Source organism: Mesocricetus auratus, unplaced genomic scaffold (genome assembly GCF_017639785.1).
Source record: "Mesocricetus auratus isolate SY011 unplaced genomic scaffold, BCM_Maur_2.0 Super-Scaffold_100009, whole genome shotgun sequence".
Taxonomy (NCBI): domain Eukaryota; kingdom Metazoa; phylum Chordata; class Mammalia; order Rodentia; family Cricetidae; genus Mesocricetus; species Mesocricetus auratus.
The window spans coordinates 24891324-24914906 of record NW_024429193.1 but is presented as its reverse complement, the minus strand read 5'-3'; the positions used below and the strand labels follow the sequence as shown (position 1 = coordinate 24914906).

General features: G+C 39.8%; 1 protein-coding gene and 1 long non-coding RNA gene across 2 annotated transcripts in view; one reads left to right on the top strand and one right to left on the bottom strand.

Moving 5' to 3' along the window:
* Positions 1-23583, top strand: part of LOC110343071 — a 105112-nt gene that overhangs the window by 29956 nt on the left and 51573 nt on the right. The window lies entirely within an intron of this gene.
* Positions 2020-2891, bottom strand: LOC101841383 (60S ribosomal protein L7a). The gene has a single exon (XM_005081980.4). The coding sequence runs from the start codon at positions 2867-2869 to the stop codon at positions 2072-2074; it is 798 nt and encodes a 265-aa protein (XP_005082037.2). The 5' UTR covers positions 2870-2891; the 3' UTR covers positions 2020-2071.

Here is a 23583-nt window from a genome sequence, read left to right as displayed (position 1 = left end):
TTCTATTCTTCTCATGATGACCAGATGTGGGCCTTTGTGTTAATCACCATCTATGGAAAAAAATGAAGCTTCTTAGATGAGGGTTGAGAAATGTAGTAAACCATGGGTATAGGGATAAATTGGTATAATGTTATATCTATTTAGCAGTGGGTTATCCTATACAGCCTGTGACCTACGTAGCCTTGGGTTTTGGGACATGTTAATGGTGCCAGACAAGTGTTCTGTCTTGTCGAGCTAGCCTTAAATTCCATTAGAAATGTGGTTGGTTACTCTCATAACATTCATGCCACCATTGTAACAGTGGGTATATTTTCATAGACTGGTCAGTATTGTAGCTTGTGGGATTTGTATTCTGACTGGACAGCTTTCCTAGCATTTGGATTGGTACCAACTTTATTTCTCCATGTTCAATGATCAAAGTTTGTGTTATCTTTAGTAAGAGAGTTTTACCATTAAGTTGCAAAGGGTAACCTAGTCATCAGAAATGATTTCAACCAATTGTTCATTTTTTGTCTATTTTTTTTGCTAACTAGAATATTTTGAGACAAGGGTGTTGTCTTTCTTTTTCCTTTTTCTTCCATCGAGGATTGAACCTAGGACCTCATTCATACTAGTCAAAAGGTCTACCATTAAAATGAGTCCCCCAGAGAGATCAGGGTCTTTATGTCTCTCTCATAAAATGCTTTAAAATACAATGCATACCTCCTTTTATGAATTACATACAAACCCACAGGACTTCATCATTGTTGTACTCCTCTCTTCACCATCACCACCAACTCATGGAAGAAACCATTGAATTCTGAAAGAAATCAGGCTAGCATGTCCTTAGGCATGTACCAATAAGGTCAAGAAGAAATAGAAAATATCCAATGACACCAGCTTTTCAGGTCACTCAAGTCGATAACAGCTGAACATTTCCATTTTATGATCTGTTAGAAAACTGATGGTTTAGTTGTATTATGTCTTTTTATTGTTCCTTGGCTCGGGTCTCAGTATTCAGCATGTCCTTTAGTCATAAAATATTAGGGGGCTATAAAGTCATGGAACAGAGCCCATGAGAATGTCAGGTGTGTTAATCATTTAATGGGGAGGCACTGGCCCATTACAAAGATGAAGCAGTAAGTTCACAATCCAATTAATGTGAACTCTTGTTTATATTGTAATGCCTAGCAATCACTTATGGATACCAATAGTGTTTAGGTTATTGAGGGAAAATGATGATGAACAAAATTTAGCTAGCTTGTAGAAAGACTGTTGCTAATGCAAATTTTGAGATGCTTAATTTGATTTAATTTCAGTAAATTTATTGTCTATTGTCATGATGAACTATATAATTTTTAACATGTACTACAAGAGCAAGTTTAAGGTGTGTGTGTGCACATTTCTGTGGTACACATTTTAACATAGTTATCCACAGAAACTCAATGGCTAGGAAGAAGTTGAAATATTAAAATGGAAACCCAGGTGTTGAGATTCCTAGTATCTCTAAGACTGTCTTGAGTCTCTTCCTCCATCTGCCTGTCAATGTGACTTTCTGAATAAACTAATCTGGAAGAAATACGTTAGAAAAAGAATTGTGTGGACTTGTTTTTCTTTTTTTCCACCCTAATAAATGCCAGTCTTGAGCGATGTTTTGGTTCCAGCTTTAAAAGCCAAAGGAAGTGTGGAAATGAATATACAAAAATGTGATTTAAAATGCAAATGTAGATTCTTAGGAAAACATCAAAGTAAGATAGTAGGGTTTTTATCTTTTTCTTTTTTTTCACAGTGGTTCAGTTGACAATATTGTTGGTACCTTCCTCTTGCTGGGAAAACCCAGACTGCTCATAGATGCAGTGCTCTTTGTACCCTCTCTGATAAAAATGCTTTACCTAGGAAAACCCCAATTCCAGTCCCAGAAATCAACAGGTATTTAGCAAAATACCAGTATACTAGTATACAGAAAAGCCACTGTGTATGATAGCATGGTTGTTAATTCCTGAGAAATCTTCATAATAGTAATAGTAGTTGCATATTTTTTTGGAAGATAAGTTTGTATTTATGTACAGAAAACTTAGCAGTGAGTGTACATTTAACCCAGTTTAGTGGCGAGTTCTTTGGCCTTTGCCTTTTCCAGCTTGGCAATTCGAGCCACAGATTTAGGACCCAGGACATTGCCTCCCCAGTGGCGGCGGATCTCATCGTATCTGTCGTTGTAATTGGTCCTAATAGCTTCCACCAGCTTAGCCAGAGCACCTTTGTCTTCCGAGTTAACCCGTGTGAAGGCAACGGTGGTACATGTCTTCCTGTGGACCAGCGGTCCCAGCCTGGCCTTCCCCTTGATGATGCAGTAGGGGACACCCATCTTCCGACACAGGGCCGGCAGGAAGACCTCCAGCTCAATGGGGTCTACATCGTGGGCGATCACCACCAGCTGAGCCTTCTTGTTCTCCACCAAAGTGGTGACTGTGTTGACTCCTGCTCGCAGGACAGGTGGCCTCTTAGTGGGGACGTCCCCTTTGCCAGCAGCCTTCTTCTCAGCACGAGCCAGCAGCCTCTGCTTCTTCTCCTGCTTTGTCTCTGGCCTGTACTTGTGGGCGAGCTTAAGCACCTGGGTAGCTGTTTGCCGGTCCAGGGCCTGGGTGAACTGGTTAATGGCGGGGGGCACTTTGAGCCGCTTGTAGAGGATGGCCCTTTGCCGCTGCAGCGGGATGTAACGGGGCCACTTGAAGCGTGTGAGGTCCCTCTTGGGCTGGATGTCCTGCCCGATGCCGAAGTTCTTGGGCCGCTTCTCAAACAGAGGGTTCACCACCTTCTTGGCCTCCTGTTTCTTGACGACGGCGGGGGCCGGGGCCACCTTCTTCCCCTTGGCCTTCTTTCCCTTGGGCATCTTGCTTGGCTGGTGAAAAGAGAGCGTAGTTGCATATTTTTACAAAAGTATAGTTTAGGGCTGGAGAGATGGCTCAGCTATTAAAGGGTAGGCTCACAACCAAAGAAAAAAAAAGCATAGGTTATATTCTCTAAGAGCTGGCAGTATAGGTTTCAAAAAAAGAATCAAGCCCCCAATAAAAGACTCCATTTGTGTATTCCTTTATTGCCTTTAATGCACCAGGCTGCATGGATGGTTTATCATAAGATTTACTGAGGGTCAATTATAAATGGACAGTTATGGATTCTTTTATCTTTCTCCCTGTTATAATGGGATAGTATAAGACTGTGTTTTCTGTTGAGCTTCAGAATGATGTAAGACTTGGAGTAAAGTCTGGTTACTCTAATAAAATCTTAGAGCTTGTTTATGAAAAACTACAAAGTCATTTTTGGACTTGAATTTTCACTCTGTCTCCTTTTTCTAGAAGTGGATGTGTGTTATAAAAGTCAGTATTTGTTACGTGAAGTGAATGGGTATTTGCACAGGAATACCTACTCCAAGGTATTGCTGAATGCATGAGCAAGCCAAGAGTGGGTTTATCAAAGAACATACCTGTTAGAGAAAGATTAGATCCCCAAATTGGATATGGAATATTGTAAAATGGTTTTGTATCTTAAATGTAAATCCATTTCCATTAAATATGCTAATTACAACCAAAGACCCCCCCCCACATACACAAAGTATTCCTGATTTTATGAACTCCATTAAGGCTTACGGCTGTTGTATCTGTTCTTCCTGCCATTTGCTCCTCTCTTGTGGGAATGCTACTACTAGGTTACAATATGGCTGAGTAGAAGCAAAGAGGGTTTGAGAGCAAAGAATTGGATGACCTCAGGACATCATGAGGTTCCAGGTATCTATCCAGGTGCTAACTCTTTGAGCCTGTACATCCTCCATGACGGGGAGAACAAGCTGTCTAGTTTAGTCTTTTAAAGCACTGGAGTTGGGGATGACTCCAGTTTAGACCTGATTTCCCCTGGGTGTTATCCTTGTTGAGTGAATCCTGCCTTTCATGTACCCTAAGGAAAAAGCCGGAGCCCCTCATGTAACTGTGCGAGTTACCACACTCAAGGAATCATATCTTCTTGTTGGCAGATTTGATGATATGTGTTGGAGGAGATGAGATGACAATTGTGTGAAGATGGGAGAAAGGGAAAATGAGTTTCCTTCTGGACTTGGAGAAAAATACCCCTTGCAACCACATGAGGAACACATTTTAGAGTTGCTTCACAGGCATCCATCCTTCAAATAGCAGTTGTAATGTTTTATCCCAAGAGTCAAATTGTTCTGGCTTCTTCATGTGGAACAGCCTTATTTTCCCTGCAACTATTTACTTTCTGTTCCAATTCATAATCTATTTTTTTTCTTTTTGAAAGAAAGAAACTGAAATTTTAGAACTCCTTCCTAGAAATTGCATGCTCAAATTCATTTGAGGAAAACAGCACCTTGACATTATCACTCAACATATTTTTCTTTTACTAATTATTTGGGTTGGTTATTTTGTAAAATTTTTTAAAAATGAAGACTGATGTATTCCTTTCTTGCCATTCATGAAATGGAGGAGTGTACATTTCTAATTAACTAATTGACTGATTAACATTTGTCTTTTGATACAGTCTCTCAAATGTAGCCCAGGCTTGCCTCAAACTAGTGGTGCTCCTCCACCATGAAGCTGTTTATATATTTATAATACATGAAATAGGAAATTGAGGAAAATGGTTGGAGAGGGACGAAGGGTCTTCTGACGAGGAGTGAATTTATCAGGAGAGGTCATCTATTTAACCTTGGCTGGCAGCACTCTGTATTAGCCGCTCCTACCTTCCTCAAATGAACAAGTCTTTTACTTGGCCCCATCCAAACTGACTCTTATTCCCTACTCCCCTACTGTCAGTGTTGCCACTTCTAATGTGTCTGTCAGTCTCGGCAGAAAAAGAAGAGGAGATTGGTCTTGTTCTTAGTATTTACAGCGGTTGTATGTTTATTTTATATGTTTCCATGAATTATTTTGCTTTTAGAAATCCTGATGTTAAACTATTCCATTTATGGGAGCTTCCACCTGCTGGTTCTATGGAATGACTATCAGTAATAATTTTACTGCTGCCTCTGTCCTAGCTGGTTGTAGGTACCCTTGTATGACTGTGTGCTAGAGACTACTGTAAACTCTACATGATGATCTATCTGTCCTTTGAGAGTCCTATAGTAAAGATACCATGTTTGAGTTACATCCAAGGATGCTGAAGTTGACCAAGTTGGTAAAGAGCACACAGCCAGTGACTTGGAACTGTGACCCAGAATGCACCATGGGAATGCTGCACTCAGTGGGGCCCAGATTTAGTTGTAGATCCCAAGTAACTATCTGTACCTTAGAATTTTCCTCTGTATAAAAGAGGTGATTCTGTTTACTCCAGTTGCTGGGAGTCTGTGCTACATTAGAAATTAAATTAGAAACTGTTACTGGTGCAGCTTGACCAGCAGTTTTGCTAGAGTTTAAGAGATGTAATTATCAACCCCAGTCACTATTTTGAGAATGAGATTGCAGTCAAGTGAATTTAAAAGGATCTGTAAGAGATTTTCACAACCTACATAAATGTATTGGAGACTTTTGTATAAGACAAATGCTATAGGATGCTTCTGTGGGAGCTTGGGAAAAAAGACTTCATCCCAAAGAGAAACAAAAGTTTTAATGGAAGTTAAAGGATACCAGAAGAGAGTTAGTGAAGCCATGCCACCAGAAAGAGAAGCAAGCCAAACATAGAGTCAGGTGTTCAATGTACCAATGGGAGGAGGGGACACAATTATCCACCAAAGGTAGGCAGTCATAACCCAAGGACAAGCCTGGGTGATGGTGAAGCTATGATTCTTCTGGCAGGTAGGTCAGCAGTAGAGAGAAATCCCATTTGGAGGGTAATAGTCTGGCGCCATATTGATGGAGAGTCTATTGCTAAAACCTGAACTACTCCAGGTACATGAGATCAGGGAGCACCCATAGGTCAGGAAGCTCCAGTTTGGCCTGTTAGAGAAAGGCCAGAGAGTAAGACTGTCTGGATCCTGATTGGCTGAAAGGTTATATTTGGGCTGTACACAGGGAAAGACAGCCATGCTCTCAGATGGTGGCCATGAACAGATCTCATCAACGGAGAATTACCCTCATGACACAGTCAAGATGCCAACAATACAAACCAAATAAACTATACAAAAAGCTGTAAGAGAAAAACACTAACTTACTTACTAACACAGAACAATGAATTCATATGCAGTTCCTCATCATCAGTTTACAAAGCCAAGAAGGCATTAAAAGTCAGTAACTGCTGACTAAGAGTTCTATGCCTTGCAATGCTGTCTTTTAAAATTGATGGAGAAGCAAAAACATTTCAAGAGAAACACAAACTAAGGCAGTTCATGACTGCCAACCTAGCACTGCAGAAAGATGTTTCAAGGACTACTATACAGAGGAAGAAGAACATCTCAATTTCCAAAGTCCAGGAAATAATAAACTTCAAGAGATAATAGTTGAATAAAGTACAGCAAGGAAGGACTCTATCATATCTAACACAATTACCCAGAAAACCCCTAAGGCTGATAGAGGAGAAAGTAAGGTCGAACAATAATCCAACCAATCATAAAAACAAACAAAATTATAAGAGCTAGTGAAAAATTTCTCAATAATAGCATTAAATGTAAGTGGTTCAAACTCTCCAATAGAGAGACACAGACTGGGTAATTGGACTAAAATCTAGATGTAGAAACTTATTTTTCACCAGTAAATACACCCATAACCTGACTGCTAAAAGATAGGAGACAATGTATCAAGTGAATAGAAACTGAAAGAAAACTTCTATTGGACGTATTCTATGACAAAGTAGACCTCAAACAAAAATCAGCCAGAAGAGAAAAGGAAGTACACTGCCTGTTAACAAAGGGAGCAATATATGAAGACACTGTATCAAGTATCGATATCTGTCCACCAAACACTGGCACATTCATTTTCTTCAATCATACTGATTGACAATGACGTTTAGATAGGTTCTGGTACAATAATAGCCATTTCCTTACCTCTCTCCCATCTAAAATCCAACAGTTTTTATATTTAAACTGTGCCATAGATAGAATGAACTTAACAAACATCTACAGAAGGTTCTACTCAGCATAAGTAGGATATACGTTCTTCTCAGAATCCCATTGGGCGTTCTTTAAAATAGAGAATATTTTAGGTTCTGGACCAACCAAATACTAAATAACCCCTAATATGATACTTATTAGATTACAATGAAGTAAAGCTTGAAAAAAATGGCAGGATAAACTACAGAAACTAAAGAATACATGGAGAATGAACAAAATGCTCTTGAATGACCCGTGGTCATTGATGAAATCAGGAAGTTCAGTATAGGGGATATGCAAACACTGAATCATATCTGAGGTACTATCATATGGTATTTACATTGTAAGCACTATAAAATACTCTGTATCATAAACTTGGTAAGTGGTCTTTCTCAATCTGTTTGACTATGTGTAATACATCCATATATCTTTTATTAATTCTACCTTTGTTTAAGCACAATAATCCTATATTTAAGTAATATAAAAATGGAGGTGCCATGATGTTTTGTTATTAAAAGGAGAGACTAAATTAATTAATTTAAAAACGACATGTGTGAGTTTGGATGCATACCTCAGTGATAAAGTTCTTTCCAATCTGCATAAGGCCCTTGGTTTGATCTCTTCAAAAAGAAAGAAAGAGAATCAACAGTCCCATGGAGGAGTCTGGGCAATGTGAGAGCTGAGTAAGTTCTTCTGGTGCTCTCTCTCTCCAGGCACACCAAGTCAGGTGTTCATCCACGGACCAAAACATGTCCACGACAGCTAAAGGAACCAGGCAGGACCACAGTGCATATTGTTAGTTCCTTGGAACAAACAGGGGAAGGGTCAGGCACAGACATTTGAAGTAGGCAGGATGGAAGAGTTGCTTATCCCATTCATTGTCCCTTCCAAGGAACTTGGCATTTAGAGAGAGGCTTCCTGCTTGGGGACAAAGTGAGAGGTAAGTCTGGGCTGTGGACCTAAAATGTAGTTACATGAAGAATACTGCTCAACAGAACCTCATAACTCCTCCCACTAGGGCAAGGTATTGAGCTCCTGGAAATCTGTGGGACCTGGAAGCTTCTAGCACACAACCAACCTCAGCAGGCAGATCATGGGTCAAGACTCCACCTGCTGGGGACAAAAGCTGAAGTAGCTTATCTTAGAGATAAGAGTCAGGTTTCTGTACTTTGGGATCGAGTAGAAGCTAAAGGTCAGGAAGGCAGGCCAGAGTATACAGAGGGAGTTTCTGGGTCAACTCTGGCATCAGGTCAAGACTTGGACACTAATGGACAGAACCGTATGTTTCTATAGCAGTGCAGAAGCCAAGAAAGGTGTCAGACAAGGTTTCTGGACTGCATCACTGCCTGCTGTAGTATGAGTTCTACTGAACCCGTAGGACCATGTAGGATTTTGTTGCTATAAGACTTAAGGATGGCCGGGCGGTGGTGGCGCACGCCTTTAATCCCAGCACTCAGGAGGCAGAGGCAGGCAGATCTCTGTGAGTTCGAGGCTGGGCTGGACCGATAGCCTCCAAAACAATACAGAGAAACCCTGTCTCGTAAAAACCAACAACAACAAAAAAAGACTTAAGGATGGTTCAGCTAGTATTAGCCTCGGTGGCCCAAGGTCTACTTTCATAAACATTCCTGCAACCTTAGGCAACATAGAGTTGGAATAAGATCCTGTTTGCTGAAGACAGGGTAGTAAGACAAACATACAGCTTTAGGTCTTAATGCTGTTAAAACAACACTGGGGAGATCCTAGCAACCCCATCCCCAGGTACCTGTGGAGCCAGCCTCTAGAACCTCTATCCCACCCCAAATGCCAGGGGAAAACATGTAGCCCTTGCCTGTCAGGCTTCTATTCCTGCTAGCGTCACCTATGGATGGCTGTAATTATCTTCATCTGTGAGTCCACCAAGGCAATGGGCAGCACATGGGAATACAGGCCTTCATCCAGCCCACATGCTATGCTGGTCTTAGCAGGCTGTGAACTTAGAGTGTAACCAGGCTTAGCACTATTCATGACCACAGTAACACGGAAGCCTGTGACTGGTCCTTACAGGCTGGAACTCTGGAGATGCACAGAATCCTGAAGGGTCTGACTTCAAGCCAATTAGCATGGATGAGGCATCCAGGCATACTCTGGCCTCAGGAAGAGGCCCACGGAAGCAGACTGGATACTCTCTTACTTCCTTTTGAGCTGCACACCAAGATAATCCTTGGTTGGATTGCCCTCTATTGCTGAAAAAGTAACAATCCATTAGCAGCAGATTCCTGGCAAGCTCTACCTCATTGCCGTCTACTGCCAAAGCAGTGGAAGTGACAACCAGCTCTCAGAACATAGGCTGCCTACTTAGGATTCCCGGAAGGAGGCACAAAGCCAGATGAGAAAGACTGGAAAAACATCCAGTTCTACAATGTTCAGATGATGTCACATGCCAAAAATCACAGGACCTTCTGATAAACCATGCCCTGACCAGTTTCTCAAAGTGCCAGAAATTGACCAGGCAATAACTGGCAAGGGGCAACTCTCTGGTGGAGAATTGGAATGGTTGTTTTAGGGGAGCAGATTGGGCTTGAAGGAAACACTCAAAAACATTTCAATACTCTAACCAAGATGCTTGGAGAAATGGGAAGTACCTTTAAAGATCAAACCTAATTGTCTAAAAATGTTTCTCAATCATTATATCAAAGCTGAATTTTATACCTTCTCACAAATACACAAACACCTCATCATTATCATATCTTACTCATGCTTGCAACTTACACACTTTTCTCCCATCCATCCTCTTGCTGTCTTCCTCCCATAGCTCTTTTTCTACCTTTATGTTGAACATATGCACATTTGTATATATTATATATATTAAAGTGTGGTTTCTGCATATGAGAGAAAATGAGTGATATTCCCACCCTCCCAGTGAACCTCCTGTACCACTCTCTCCACCCCCTCAGACTCCATTTTCTCTCTTCAAAGTCTTTTTAGAATTTCACGTGATTTAAATATGTATATTAAAATTTAGATTGTGCATAAGAAAGACAGGTCATACTTATCTGAGTCTAGCTTATCTTATGCAGCATAATAGTATATATTCATTTTCCTGCAAATGTCGTGATTTCACATTTCTTTACAGCTGACTTAAAAGTCCACTGTGGACACACACACACACACACACACACACACACACACACACACACACACACACACAGCTGTTGATGGATACCAAGGATAGTCACATAATTTGGCTATTACTGTAAAGTTTGAGTCACTTTCATAAACATTTACTTAAAAAGAATTTCACAAAACAAAGAGTGATAAATTATCTATCAGTGCAGTGTAGCCTCAAGCAGATGTGACCAGGGTAACTTAAAAAAATGTAGCCTGTATATAATTTTTTTGTTGGAGATGTTAATTTGATTTGCGAAGATTTTAAATGTCCTTTTAGTCCCGGCTGGAAAGACTTTTTCCACATATATACTATCATCATTGGAAAAGGAGCATGGGACTCCAAGGCCATTTACTCAACAGTATTGTATCCAAGATGTTTCTGAAGGTGAATCAATTTTACCAAATCCTTCAGTTGGTGGGATCCTGGGGAATTTTCCCCTTGTTCACATCATGCTCCTGTAAGTATATTCTGTGTTGGAAACTAAAAGGATTCTGGGAACATCAGTCAGTTATGTATTCTGAACTTTTCAAGGACCAGTTGCCCAAAATGATGGTCTTTGAAGAATACGTTCTAATATAGGTATGGCAGCCTTCCCATTTCCTGGGTATCAGGAGTATTCTAGGTGCATACAGAAGCTATGGATAAACCATCCATCTATTTGATTAGATATAGCAATGGAGCTCCTGGCAGATAGATCAGTTCTCAACCTGAAGCCAAGGACTCAGTCAGAGCAACAGCCACAGCTCTGCACCCTCTGCCAGGGTACTGAATTAATCATGGTATGACTGGCAGAATTCTGCTCTAGGCTAGGTATCAGTCCAAATTCAGTTACGGTGTCTATCCAGGTCATAGGAACTGCCTCTTTTAAATGTAGGCAGTGCTCTACAAGAACAGCACTAACTGTCATGCAGTGAGTTATATTTGTGCTAAGAAAACAGCTCCGCCCTCCACAGAAGTCTTGACCTATCTCAGTTATTTATCTAGTGGATGAGTTCTGCTCAGAAGCACAAGCCAGAATGGGTGTCTGGGGCCTTCAGTTTATCAGTTACATTGACCAGTCTCAGGGTTCACAAAGTGGCCGTTTAACAAGTAACTCCTTCCTTTTAATGGAAACCATCCATACCTTTGATAAGGCAAATCAAAGTTGTGGGAAAGAACTGGCATTCACTGTGTAAGAATATTCAAACTGATACCACTACAGAAATAACTTCAGCTGAACTTATCGCAGGATATCTACAACTCACTGCAGGAAGAGTTCAAAGCTTTGCCACCATCATCGTTGTCACTGTCGTCATAGAGAGTATAGGGAAAAGGGTCAATAGCAACCTAGAGACATGTCCCCACCCCTGCTCCTGGAGGAGAACCAGTGTGATTTACACCTTCAGACCCTCTTGTGAATGGGTGCACTTCCACAGGAATGCATGTGAACAGGAATACCAAGCAAGAAGAGCGTAATTAGTTATCGGTGATGCAAGGAAGAAACACTTCATCTGCTCCATGACAGGACCACCCAGACTCATGACAATAGATCACTATTGGTGCAAGAGACATGACTTTCACAAAGTCTGGTAAAGAGCTCTTTCCATTGTGTAAACACACTTTACCAGCTTGCCTTCACAGAGAAGAACATTGTCAATTAAATCTCCAGGCTTTGACACTCATCAGACATTGGTTATTATGAACAGCAGCCAATTGTTGATGTGTTGTGTGTGTGTATGTTATCCATGAAGGTATAGTTCAATCAAAAGTCCCTAAGTTTACTGATAAAATGAAGTGGGGTGGAATTCAGCATGTGCTGGGAGCAGACACTTTATTTCTATCTTCCTATGTAGTATTCTCACATTGTCTCTGGAAAGTTTTCCTTTTCCCACGTTTTTTACCTTAAAAAAGAACCCCCCCAAACTTCACATCTTTATTCAGGTACAGGTATAATTTCACATACATAAACACATGATATGTTTACACACACACACACACACACTCACACACACACATGCTAAATGATTCCTGCAACTAAGGTGATTAAGAAATTAGTCACACACAAATGTTCTTATTCTCCTTTAAAATCCATACTTCATGTTCTGAAACATACTTCCCATCCCCCCTTTCCTGGGAGAATGCTGGCCTGCTTTTTGTTATTGTATATTATATTTTCTAGAACTGTACAAGATGAAATCAAATAATATGTACTCTCTCATATGTGTTCTTTTGTTCATTATCTTTATTTTGGGATTTACCTATATTGTTCCATGCTAACTAATTATTTTTATTGCAAACTAGTTTTTTTATATACACAAAGGTCATTGGTTTATCTGTTTACATGATGAATGGTATTTGAAGTGTTTGGAAGTTTTTGTTGTTGTTGTTAAAAGAAATTGCTGAAAAAAGTTTATGTGGACAGATGCTTCCATTTTTCTTAAGCAAACATGTAGGAATTTAAGGACTGAATCTTATCAAATCTTATCACATGTATATGATGCTTATTTAAGAGCTATTTTCCAAAAACAGTTGCAATATTTGACATCACCCTCAGCAGTGTAGAAGGTTTCCATTTCTTTACATTCTCACAGACATTTAAAAAGCAAGTTGTAAGATTTTATCTATTCCAAGAATTAAGACCTGGTAACTCATTGTCATGTTAACTTGCATTTCATTAATAATCAATTAATGCTGAGTGTCTTTTTCATTGTTAACTTGTACCAAACATACAATCTCTGGGTAAACTTCTGTTATACTTTTTGGCTGTTAAAATCTTGTTCTTGTTGAGTTTTTATTTTTCAAGTATTCTCCAAATGCTTCAACTCATATGTATGGTTCACAAATATTTTCCAAGTCTGTGGATTGTCTTTTTTCTCTCAATACCAGTTTTGAGTCAGAATTTCAAATCTGATGAGGTTCACCCAATCAGTTTATTAACTTACAGATTCAACTTTCAGGGTGGTGTCTAAGCCATCCTCACCTAACCCAATCATGATTCCTTCTTTATCTTTCTGATTTTTCTTGTCATTTCTTGATGCCAGAAGTAGAAGAGGCAGAGCTGGTTTTCATACAGGGAGAGACACGTGCTTTCTGCCTTCAACAGCTCTGTGCAGTCTGGCTGTTTGCTATTCAGAGGAAGTAGGAGGTTTGAAAACTTTCTGTGAAACTTGACATTCTGACTCAGAGGTGGGGGGGGGGCTGCTAATTGCTGCTAGAGAGCTTGTCAAGGTCTCAGATGTGGGCACAGTCAGGTTTTCTCACAGAAAATGAAAAGTACCTTCATGCCACACTTTGACATGTTAACCAGCAGCATTGGATAGTTCACAAAACTGGGAAATGGGAAAAACTTTCTTGGCATTTTAATTTTAAAATGTAATTTATAGAGGTTTTCTCATTTTGTGCCACCCCCATAATTTACATAGAGTGTTTCTGGAATATAGGTAATGGCTTAAACCAATAATCAAGAAAGGTAGTAGATGAACAGTTCTCAGGACTTGAAATCCAAGTTATAGTAATGCAGGCTTCACTGCTCCATTTGGAGCTCTATTCCTGAATTACTTTGATTAATGGAGATTTTATATGATGGCTTCCTAAACAGTAGCCTTTTAAGTCACCAAATGTAGAAACAAAAATTTCCCTTTAAGCTACTTACTTTAAAGCAAAAACTAGTTCCTGTGAAAAGAAACCACTTGAAAAGTTTTGATTTAATTCAGTGCAACTTTTATAGAGCATATAACTTGAAGTTGCTACATTATTACCCATGATGTTCCTTTCTGTAGGACTCTCATGTGTGTGTGTGTGTGTGTGTGTGTGTGTGTGTGTGTGTATGTGTGTGTGTGTGTGTCAACTTTGGGTGGTATTCCTCAGCACTGTAATACTCAAGGGTTCTCTGAAGGAATGAATCTTCTAAGATCAATCAGCCTATCTACTTAAGGGTCAGATTTATTAGATTTCTTTACAGGATGTGGTCTGGGTAGTTCAACAATTGCTGTCTCACATCAGAAAGATAAGAATCCATTACTTGTTCAATTCATGAGGTTGGTTATCTCAAACATTCCATGATGGCACTGAAGGCATGGAGGATTCCTGGAGAGCTGCTGGTCTTTAGACTATGTTGTATTCCTGAAGAAGTTGGTTCTAACGTTGGTGAAGGAATGATGCCATAATAGAGCAAATGAACTTGCCAACAACAAGGGTAAAGGCAAGCCGACCTTTAGGTGATACTATAGCAATGGAGCACTTTCCCCATGCTCATTTCCTATTGCTACTGTAGCTTACCACATCAAACACGGGAGCTAGAACAACATATATTTTGCAGTTTCAGGAGTCAGCAGTCTGACACTTATCTTACTGGACTACAGTCTAAATATCATCAAGGCTGGTTCCTTTCAGGACATTTATTTCTTTGTTATCTGCCATCCTAGAGGTGCTACTGGTCCCTTGGTTCTTGGTCTATCCTCCAACTTCAAAGAGGAGCATCAAGTCAAGTCCCTTTCTGGCTATTGTCTCTCATGTTTCTAATTTTCTCTTCTGCTTCTCAGGGCCCTGATGACTACATTGGGCTTACCCAGATAATCCACACTATCTTCCCCATTTTAAGGTTGGCTAATCAGTCCCTTTAGTTCCATCTACAATCCCTGTTTATTTTGTTATATGACATTATGTGATGACTTGTTCTAGGGCTTGCAACTTGAATATCTTGAGTATTTTGCTTCTTATCTCTTTCTCATTCAATCACTTCCTGACTCTTTCAACATACATATTCCATTTTCTTTTTCTTGTCATTTATTTTAGATTTTCAAATTTGTTTTTAATGACATGCATTTTTGAATGCATTCATATGTGTATGTGAACTATGTGCGTGTCTGGTGCTCACAGAAACCAGAGGAGGATATCAGATTCTCTGGATCTGGAGTTCCAGATTGTTGTTAGCCACCCACTGTGGGCACTGGGAAGCAAACCTGGATCTTCTGTGAAAGCAGTTAGCACTCTTCTGAACTGTCTCTCCAACCCTTCCTGGTTTACTTTTCTCCATTGCACTGATTGTCATTCAGTGGTTGATCTCATTGTCAAGTTGACAGCATCTTGAGTCATCCAGGAAGCACACATTTGGGCCTGTCAGTGAGAGTGATTTCAGAGAAGACTAGTGGAAAGGAGATGACCCACCCCCAAAGTTGGTACATCTCCCAAAGGTATGATCCAGATACAAAGGGTGTGGGCCTGCCTGCTTTGCTTCTGTTTTTCTAAGCAAGCATATCTGTCATTCTTGCTGCCATCCTCTGTTGACATCAGACTCCAGCTTGTTTGATATTTGAATATAGAGTCAATACCAGTGACTCTACAGAGAATTTCCAGGCTTCAGAGCTGGACGGGGACTGTTGAGGCATTCAACTTTATAGGCCGAGCTGCTACCAGATAGTCATTGTAGGACTACCCTGTCTCTTGTTAGTCTATCTACAAATCCCCCTTTACAATATACACACATTCTACAGATGGTGCACCTCTAGAGAAACCTATCTAACGATTGATTCATTTGTGGTTTTTCACTCTCTGGTGAAATGAAAGTATCAAAAACAAGGAAAGATTTTGTCTTTATTCATTTATTTATTTTATCTAGAGCTACATCCAAAATATTGTAGGTCCCCATTAAACATCCTTTGAATTAATGAATCAGGATCTGATTAGTAAATGAAGATTATCAGCTGGACTTTAATAGCATGATCCCTTTCATGTTCTTTGTGTTTTTCAGTTTCTCACATTTCTCATGGAAACTTGCACTTTTTCAGTAAATTGCTATCTAGTAAATACATATTAAATTTATTTCCTTATTTCTAAATCATAGATCTGCTTACCTCAGCCTTCTACTTAATATTCTATAATGTCTTGGGTCAAAGATTTTAAGATTATGCATGCCATGTCTCTGCCTATCTTTTCAATGCATTTTGTAGTTCATGTTTTAGAGATTCTGGAATTTGTTCATGCCTTCAATATTTCTTTGGCTCTCTGGAGGAATCCTCATTCTCTTCAGAGACACTCATTAAGCACACCGATCTCAACAGGCATTTCAATGGGAAAATATGCACAAGATGCCTGCTCCCTCCTGTGAGGCTACTGTTGTCAGGAGCAAGAAGAAAGATCTGGTCTGAGGGGCCAAAAAGACTCAGACTGTGAACACATGTTTTTTTTCTGTTTATAAATAAAAAGTGTAGACCCACAGTTATCATCACACCAGATCACTTTCCATCATTACTAGTAATGACTTTCAAACAACTTTCTTCCCCCCATTCCTCAACACACATATATTCTACTGGGATACTTCAAATTGCTGAGGCTGATAGAATTTCAGAAATACTATTGATACACAGTGTTCATAAGTTTTCTGTACTAGGTGTCCTACATTTCAAAAATGAGTATGTTTTATGAGTCACCCATGTCTTTTTGTTTCTTTGAACTCTCTCAGGCTCAGGAGTCAGTATTTGTTGGGGGTGTGTGGGGGTGTTGAAACTTTAGTTCTGCCACATCATAGCTATTTAATATTTTTGAGTGAATTACTTAAATTCTCTTAGTTTTGATGACAAGAGAACCATTTAATACATTTATTGAGAGTTGTAAATCATTAACAAAGGTGACATACTTGGTGCTGAGTTCATGTTACTAATTTTTACATGGTGAGTTTTCTGAAGCAGAGTACCATTTATAATTCAACTATATACACCCATAATTAGATACAATTTTGAGACCTAATAGATAATTTATAAATATTTGTTCAGCAACAAACACATATTAATTACTCTCAGAACCTCAGGATACAGTTTATTTCTTAAACACCTAGCCAGAAAAAAGAGCTTCATTTGAAAAGACTGAAAAATGTTTAGTGTCTCTATGTGTAGACAGTGCTTGAATATTCTAATCAAGCACCCTACCATTGAGCTGTATCCCAGTATTTCATTCATTAGTTTTGACTTTTCAGGTAGAATTAAACTGTGTATAACTTAACGGAGTTAGGTAAACTGGGGTTTAATAAATAAGACTAACATGCTGAGAGTTGTTTGTTCAGTAAGCCAAATACTCATGGGGCAATGGTATGTATGGGGGAGGGAATTAGTTCAGTTTGGGGGTTACAGAAGTCACAAAGACAGTATAGAGCATTTGTCTGTATCTTCCACACAGTTTCCCACATTGTGAAGCTCTGACATTCCTATGGTATCTGCCACAGCAAAGAAGCCAATGCTGATAGAGTGTTACTAACTGATGTCTACACGTTATTCAGACTTTACTGGTGTGTCTCTCATTTCCCTTTTCCATTTCAGAGTCTAATATTTGAGATCACATTACACTCGGTTGTCATGTTTCTATAAGTTTTGCTTGGCTGTGACAGTTTTTCAGATTTTCTTGTTTTTAATGACTGACAGCTTTGAGGTGTACTCATTGGACAGTTTGCCGAGAGTCCCTCATTTATGATCTGTCTTGATGTTGTATGTTTAGACTGGAATCATATGTGTTTAAGAGAAGGTAACAGATATGGAATACTGTTTTTTAACATACTTTGGTAAGGGTACAACTATTTCTTGGTTATTGTTTATATTAGTGTGATAACTTGAATGATGTCCTGTTATTACATTTGTCCATAATAAAGTTACCTGGAAATTGTCACACGTCATAAACCTTTATATGTATTTGCAAAAGTGAAGTTTAAGAATAACAAAGGAGCCGGGCGGTGGTGGTGCATGCCTTTAATCCCAGCACTCGGGAGGCAGAGGCAGGTGGATCTCTGTGAGTTCGAGGCCACGCTGGTCCGACAGCCTCCAAAACAATACAGAGAAACCCTGTCTCGTAAAAAAAACCCAAATAAATAATAAAGGTTTACTTCAGCATAGATTCCCACCTCCATCTCATTTGCATCATCTTCCTCGAGTCCTGGCAGAACCTATTTTTGTGATAAGTCTGAGTGCCATCTCATTGTTTTCTCCATCGTGGTTTCTCTTGTATCTTTTCACAGTTGACTGGAAAGGTGACTATGAAGTTGGCAGAGGGAATTCAAAAGGATACTGTTTGGAAGGTGTAAGCAACGGTGAGCGGGTGGGATGAACATGTGTGCACACAGGTTGTCAGCGAAGAAGGCGTAGCCCAGGAATGAGGCTTCTGATCAAGGAAGTCAAGAACTATGAGTCAGCTGCACGTCAAAGGCAGGGTTTTAGGTTAAGACCTGAATGAAGTGATATGATAAGCTGTGCGTGGGATGAATGAAGAACATTGTGGAAATTGAAAGTACAAAGGCATCTGTAGGAGCTGGAATAGGAATACCACTTTCCAATGATTTCTTGAGGCTTCCTAGGGACCTGCCCTGGTTTTGGATACTGTAGGAAAGTTGGCCTGGTTTCTGAAATCTGTGGAGTTAAGGATATATTTTTGAACCAGAGTATTAGTGTATTATCTTAACTTTGAGTAGATTAGATCTCTTTTCTTAAATTTTTATTTTATTTTTAAAATAATCCTTCAATAAAAGTCCATGGAAGTTCTGAAGGAAATACACCAACGCTTGATTTATCTTCCTCTCCTGGAACTTGTCTACTTCTACAGGATCATCTGGCTTGGGCGGAGTGTATTTTTTTTTTTGAGTCAGTTGCCTCTAGAATGTTGCATTAAATTTAGCCAGGGACTAAGTGTTTCCCTCAGCAGATTCAGGAAAGCAGTTGTTAAGCATATTTATTTGTAACAGGTGTTAGAATTTGACATTTGATGTGACTTGCCCACATTTTCAGAGGCTATGAATTAAGAAATCATCAGAAATATGCACGAAATGTTATCAGAAGCATACTTACACAGAGTGTTTTTGAAAAGCTTTCAGTGAACTCTCCTTTATGCTGCAGGTTTGAAAAGGCTTGGTGCTTCACTAATGGTCTCTAGCCAGCTGATTTCAGTCCAGGCGGCTGAAAGGACTATAAGAAGAAACCTGTTCTTTTAACATTTTCAGTCTCTCTGGAATAGGTCTGAGCAGGAAGTGTGCTGTAGGAAGTCTGTTCTCAGATTCCCCCTTCTGCCTTCTCATTTCTAGAGGTTTCTTCCAAACCCAGATGGATATCTGAAATACAGTTTTCTTCTTCCATATGAAAGAAATTCATGGATGGAAACAAGAGGATCCAACATCTCAACACAGTCCAGTGGCATAGGGCTTCCCGTTGGCTTCTGATGACATCAGCATAGTTGCTTTGTCATGTTTTGTTTATATTTAGTACTAAACATTGGTGCTAAAACTAAGAGATACTGCATCATTTCATTCCCCTTTCACTAAGCAGAACCACTAAGCAGAACTACGCATTGACATTTATTCTGTGAGTGCAAGAAACACGTGTATCTCCATAAAAATACCCGTTACATGGAACATGTTCACTAAAAATATACCAGGATATGAATGCCAATCATTTGACAATATCTACATCTTCTCATATCAGATTCTAGGGATTGTTTGGCCAGAATATACTATTTCATGCCTTCATCATTGATTCAATTAAAAAATATCTGGAATAACTTGAATTCTTTCCTCTTACTAACTCTTTAAATACAGGGAGCTTACACTTTTATTACAAATATGTATTTTAGATAACTACATTAAGATATAAGAGAGTCATGATTTGTTTTGATCTAACAATTATTCTCACACAAACTCTATATTCACAAGAACCACACTGTCAATAAAATACCATTAATAATGTTAACAACAATAATTAAAGAATCTTTAGGTCGTATAATTCAAGACTGTGTTTACTAGAGACTTATTCAGTATTAAATACCATAAGGGATTCTGCATAGGAATACACAAAATGCCAGAGATAGAGGCTTTAATTCTGAGCTATTTTATAATGACAGTGATATCTGATGAAGACTCCATGTATACTACATCTGTATACTAAATCCTACATCATTAGTCATTGCTACAGGCCTTTGAATTAGACACTTGGTTTCTCACATTCAGCATGTTATAAAGCTACAGGTTAGAAATAGTCCTTGATCAAAATAAGAAGAAATGATAGAAATAGAGTTTGAAAGTTTTTATGTTGTAGTCTACACTTCTCCCTTGACAACTGAACTTTGTTTTCTTTAAAGTGTAAATGCTAGCTGAGGGTTCTGTACACCCAAGTGCAATTCTGCTCATGAGACAACCCATGCTGATATAGTAACTATAAGGTAGATAGGTAAAAACAACAGGAAGGCACACTCAACACATATGGAGTGGAAGGAAGGCTTTCTTTCAGATGGTGAGGTATAAGCTGACTATGCAGCTATGAAAATGTGCATCAGTGAAAATTATGATCCTTTCACTCTTAACACATATAGCACTAGACTCCTGGTCAGGTAATAGCAATAACAGCAAGAAAAATGGTAATTACCCATTCCTGTATGAGTCCAAAAAATATCTTATGTGTCAAGTAAATTCATGGGTCTTAATATGCTCCATTTTGATCTAACTAAAAAAGAACTAGAGGAATCTTCATGGCAAAACCTTTACAAAGACAATTCAGCAGACAATAGGGTGATGGGATGCCTATGCTGTCTTTTTCTAAACTTTAATATTGCTTATGAACTGTGGCTCTGCCCACAAATGCTATCCTTCTATATCCCATCTCACGCCCCCGCCCCAGCTACACAAAGCCATGTTTTTTTTTTCCAAAAAAGAGAAAACTCTGTACTTTGGATGTGATTTTTTTTATAACCACAGACAAAAGAGCTTAGACTGTTGAGGTGCGTCCATTGGCTGAGACAAAAACTAACCTTCCTGCCTCTGATTCAGGGCTTTTGTGCTGAGAGTTCTAGTGTTGATTCAGATATACACAATTGTCAGAGATGAAATCTCCGTTTCTTTATCTTATTATCATACACCTCTATCATATTTAGAAATTCAAGTTGGCTATTCCTTTCAGAAGTATAGGTGTATATATAAAAATCCCCAATTCATGAGACTCTCACTGCTTACCAAAAAAAGCATGTTAAAGTGATCAAGTAAAATCAGGGAAATAAAACATGTTATGGTATTTTGGGTAAATAATAAAATAAAGCTCCTTTTTAAAAAACCTTTTAAAGTATGATGAGAGGAGAGGAACAGTGACAGAGGATGCATCAGAGATGTGACTTGCCACTGATATGTGACCAGGTTTCACTAAGAATATTCAGAGATTAGTGGAATTGATAGTCCAGCATGAGCATTTCTATATGAATAACAAATATTACTATCTCCACATATTTTATAAAATAGTAAAGAAAATAATGTGATCTTTTTGCTTTTCGTTGCTGAAATAATTTTTGTTATTCTTAGCATATATTCATTAAATAATAGTGAGTTTCACAATGCACATAATGCATTTTGGAAATATGATCTTTGTAAAGAGCTTCTTCTGGATTTATCAAATGACAAAAAAGAATTTTTGAAAAATTCTCTTGTCGCCGGGTGGTGGTGGCAGTGCATGCCTTTAATCCCAGCACTTGGGAGGCAGAGGCAGGCGGATCTCTGTGAGTTCGAGGCTGGTCCGACAGCCTCCAAAACAATACAGAGAAACCCTGTCTCATAAAACCAAAAAAAATTATCTTGTTGTATAATACATCCTGACTGCAATTTCCTTCCCCCCCAGATCCCAGCTCCCCTCCAACTTCCCTTAGAAAATAACAGGCCTCCCAGGGACATCAGCCAAATACAGCATAGCAAGTTACAATAAGACCAGGCACACACCATCACATCAAGGCTGGACAAGGCCGTCCAGTAGGAGGGAAAGTGTCCCACAAGTAGACAAAAGAGTAAGAGATACCTCCTTTCCCACTGCTAGGAATCCCACAAGAACACCAAGCACTGAGCCATAACATAAATGCAGAGGACCTAAGTCAGACCCATAGAGGTTCCCTGATCTCTGTGAGCTCCCATGAGTCCTGGTCAGTTGATTCTGTGAGGTGTGTGATCCTGGTGTACCTAAACCCTCTGGTTCCTTAGATCCTTCCTCCCCATCTTCTTAAGATTCCTAAAACTCCCCCTAATACTTGGCCGTGGGACTCTGCTTCCATCAGTTGCTGGATGAAGTCGCTCTAGTCTTTTTGATGAGGATTCTGTTGGGCTCTGATCCCAGAATACACTGGCAGGCAGGACAAGCTGTAGGATGCAAGTTTTGTGGTTGGGTTGGTATCCCAATCCCTCCACTTAACGCCTTGCCTGGTTATAGAAGATGGTTAGTTCAGGCTCTGTGTCCCCCATTAATAGGAGTCTTTGCTAGGGTTATTGTCATAGATTCTATGGAGTTCCCATTGCACTAGGTTTCCACTTTGTCCCTGGAAATGTCCCCCAATTCCAATCATTTCTTCCAGTATTTCTCCCCCCCCTTGTCTCCCACTTGATCCCTCCTATTTCCAATCCTACCTGCCCCCAGTCTACCTGACAAATATGTTCTATTTTCCCTTCCCTGGGGTATCCTGGCACTCCTCTCTATTTCCCGCCCAAGCACTCCTCATCACTTAGTCTCTCTGGGTCTATGGATCATAGCATGGTTATCCTTTGCAGCTAATATCCACTTATAAGTGAGCATGTGTCATGTTTGTTTTTCTGGGTCATTTCCTTTTTTAAAGACTGCTTTCATCTTCGAAATATTGGTTTTCAGGTCGTTTTCTTGTGCTTCAACTGTGCTGGAATATCCAGATCTTGTTGTTGTAGGATAGCTGGGGTCTGGCGATGCCACATTGCCCTGGATGTTGATTGTGTTCTTACTCTGACATTCAGGCATCTGTATTGGGGATGATTATAGGTCTATGTGCTGATTCTTGGGTTTGTCCTTACTTAATGGGTATTTTGTTCCTTGGTTTCTGTTTCATCTTTGGTCTTCTGGTCTTTGTGGTCTGGATTTCTGGTGGCCTGCTTGACCTCTCTGTCCAAGTTGAGGGCTGGACTTTTGGTAGCTAGTTTGGCCTTTGCTGCTGCAAGAAGTCTCTGCCCAAGATGAGGGGTGGGATGTGGTGATGAGGAAGGGAGCTGGAATTGGGAGAAACTGAAAGAGTAGAGAGGATCCACTGGTGTGCTGCCAATCTGTGGTTCTGGTGGTAGGTGTGGTCTTTGATCTAATAGAAAGTCTCTGTCTCAGTTTGCCTATCTGTCTTTCTGACTTGCTTGGCATACACCTTTTCTTCAAACTGTTCTGGCCTGTACCTGTTCTGACTGGTGTGGCCTTTTCCTGGGTAGTGAAAGTCTGTGGAGTTGGGGTCAGGGACATATCAGGAGGAGGGCAATGTGGTGGGGTGGAATTGAGGGCAGTGGAATGGGTCTTTGGGAGCTGAATCTGTGGGGTGGGACAGTTCCAGTGGCAGAAGGGTGACTTACCTGTTCTGACTGGTGTGGCCTGCTCCACTGGAGGTGGGGGCAGAGGGCCTGCAGTGGGGCAGGTGGTGAGCTCAGCACAAATAATTCTAGTCACTCTTT

Excerpts from the sequence above, each read along its gene's own strand:
- LOC101841383 (XM_005081980.4), bottom strand. The coding sequence starts at position 2,869 with ATGCCCAAGGGAAAGAAGGCCAAGGGGAAGAAGGTGGCCCCGGCCCCC.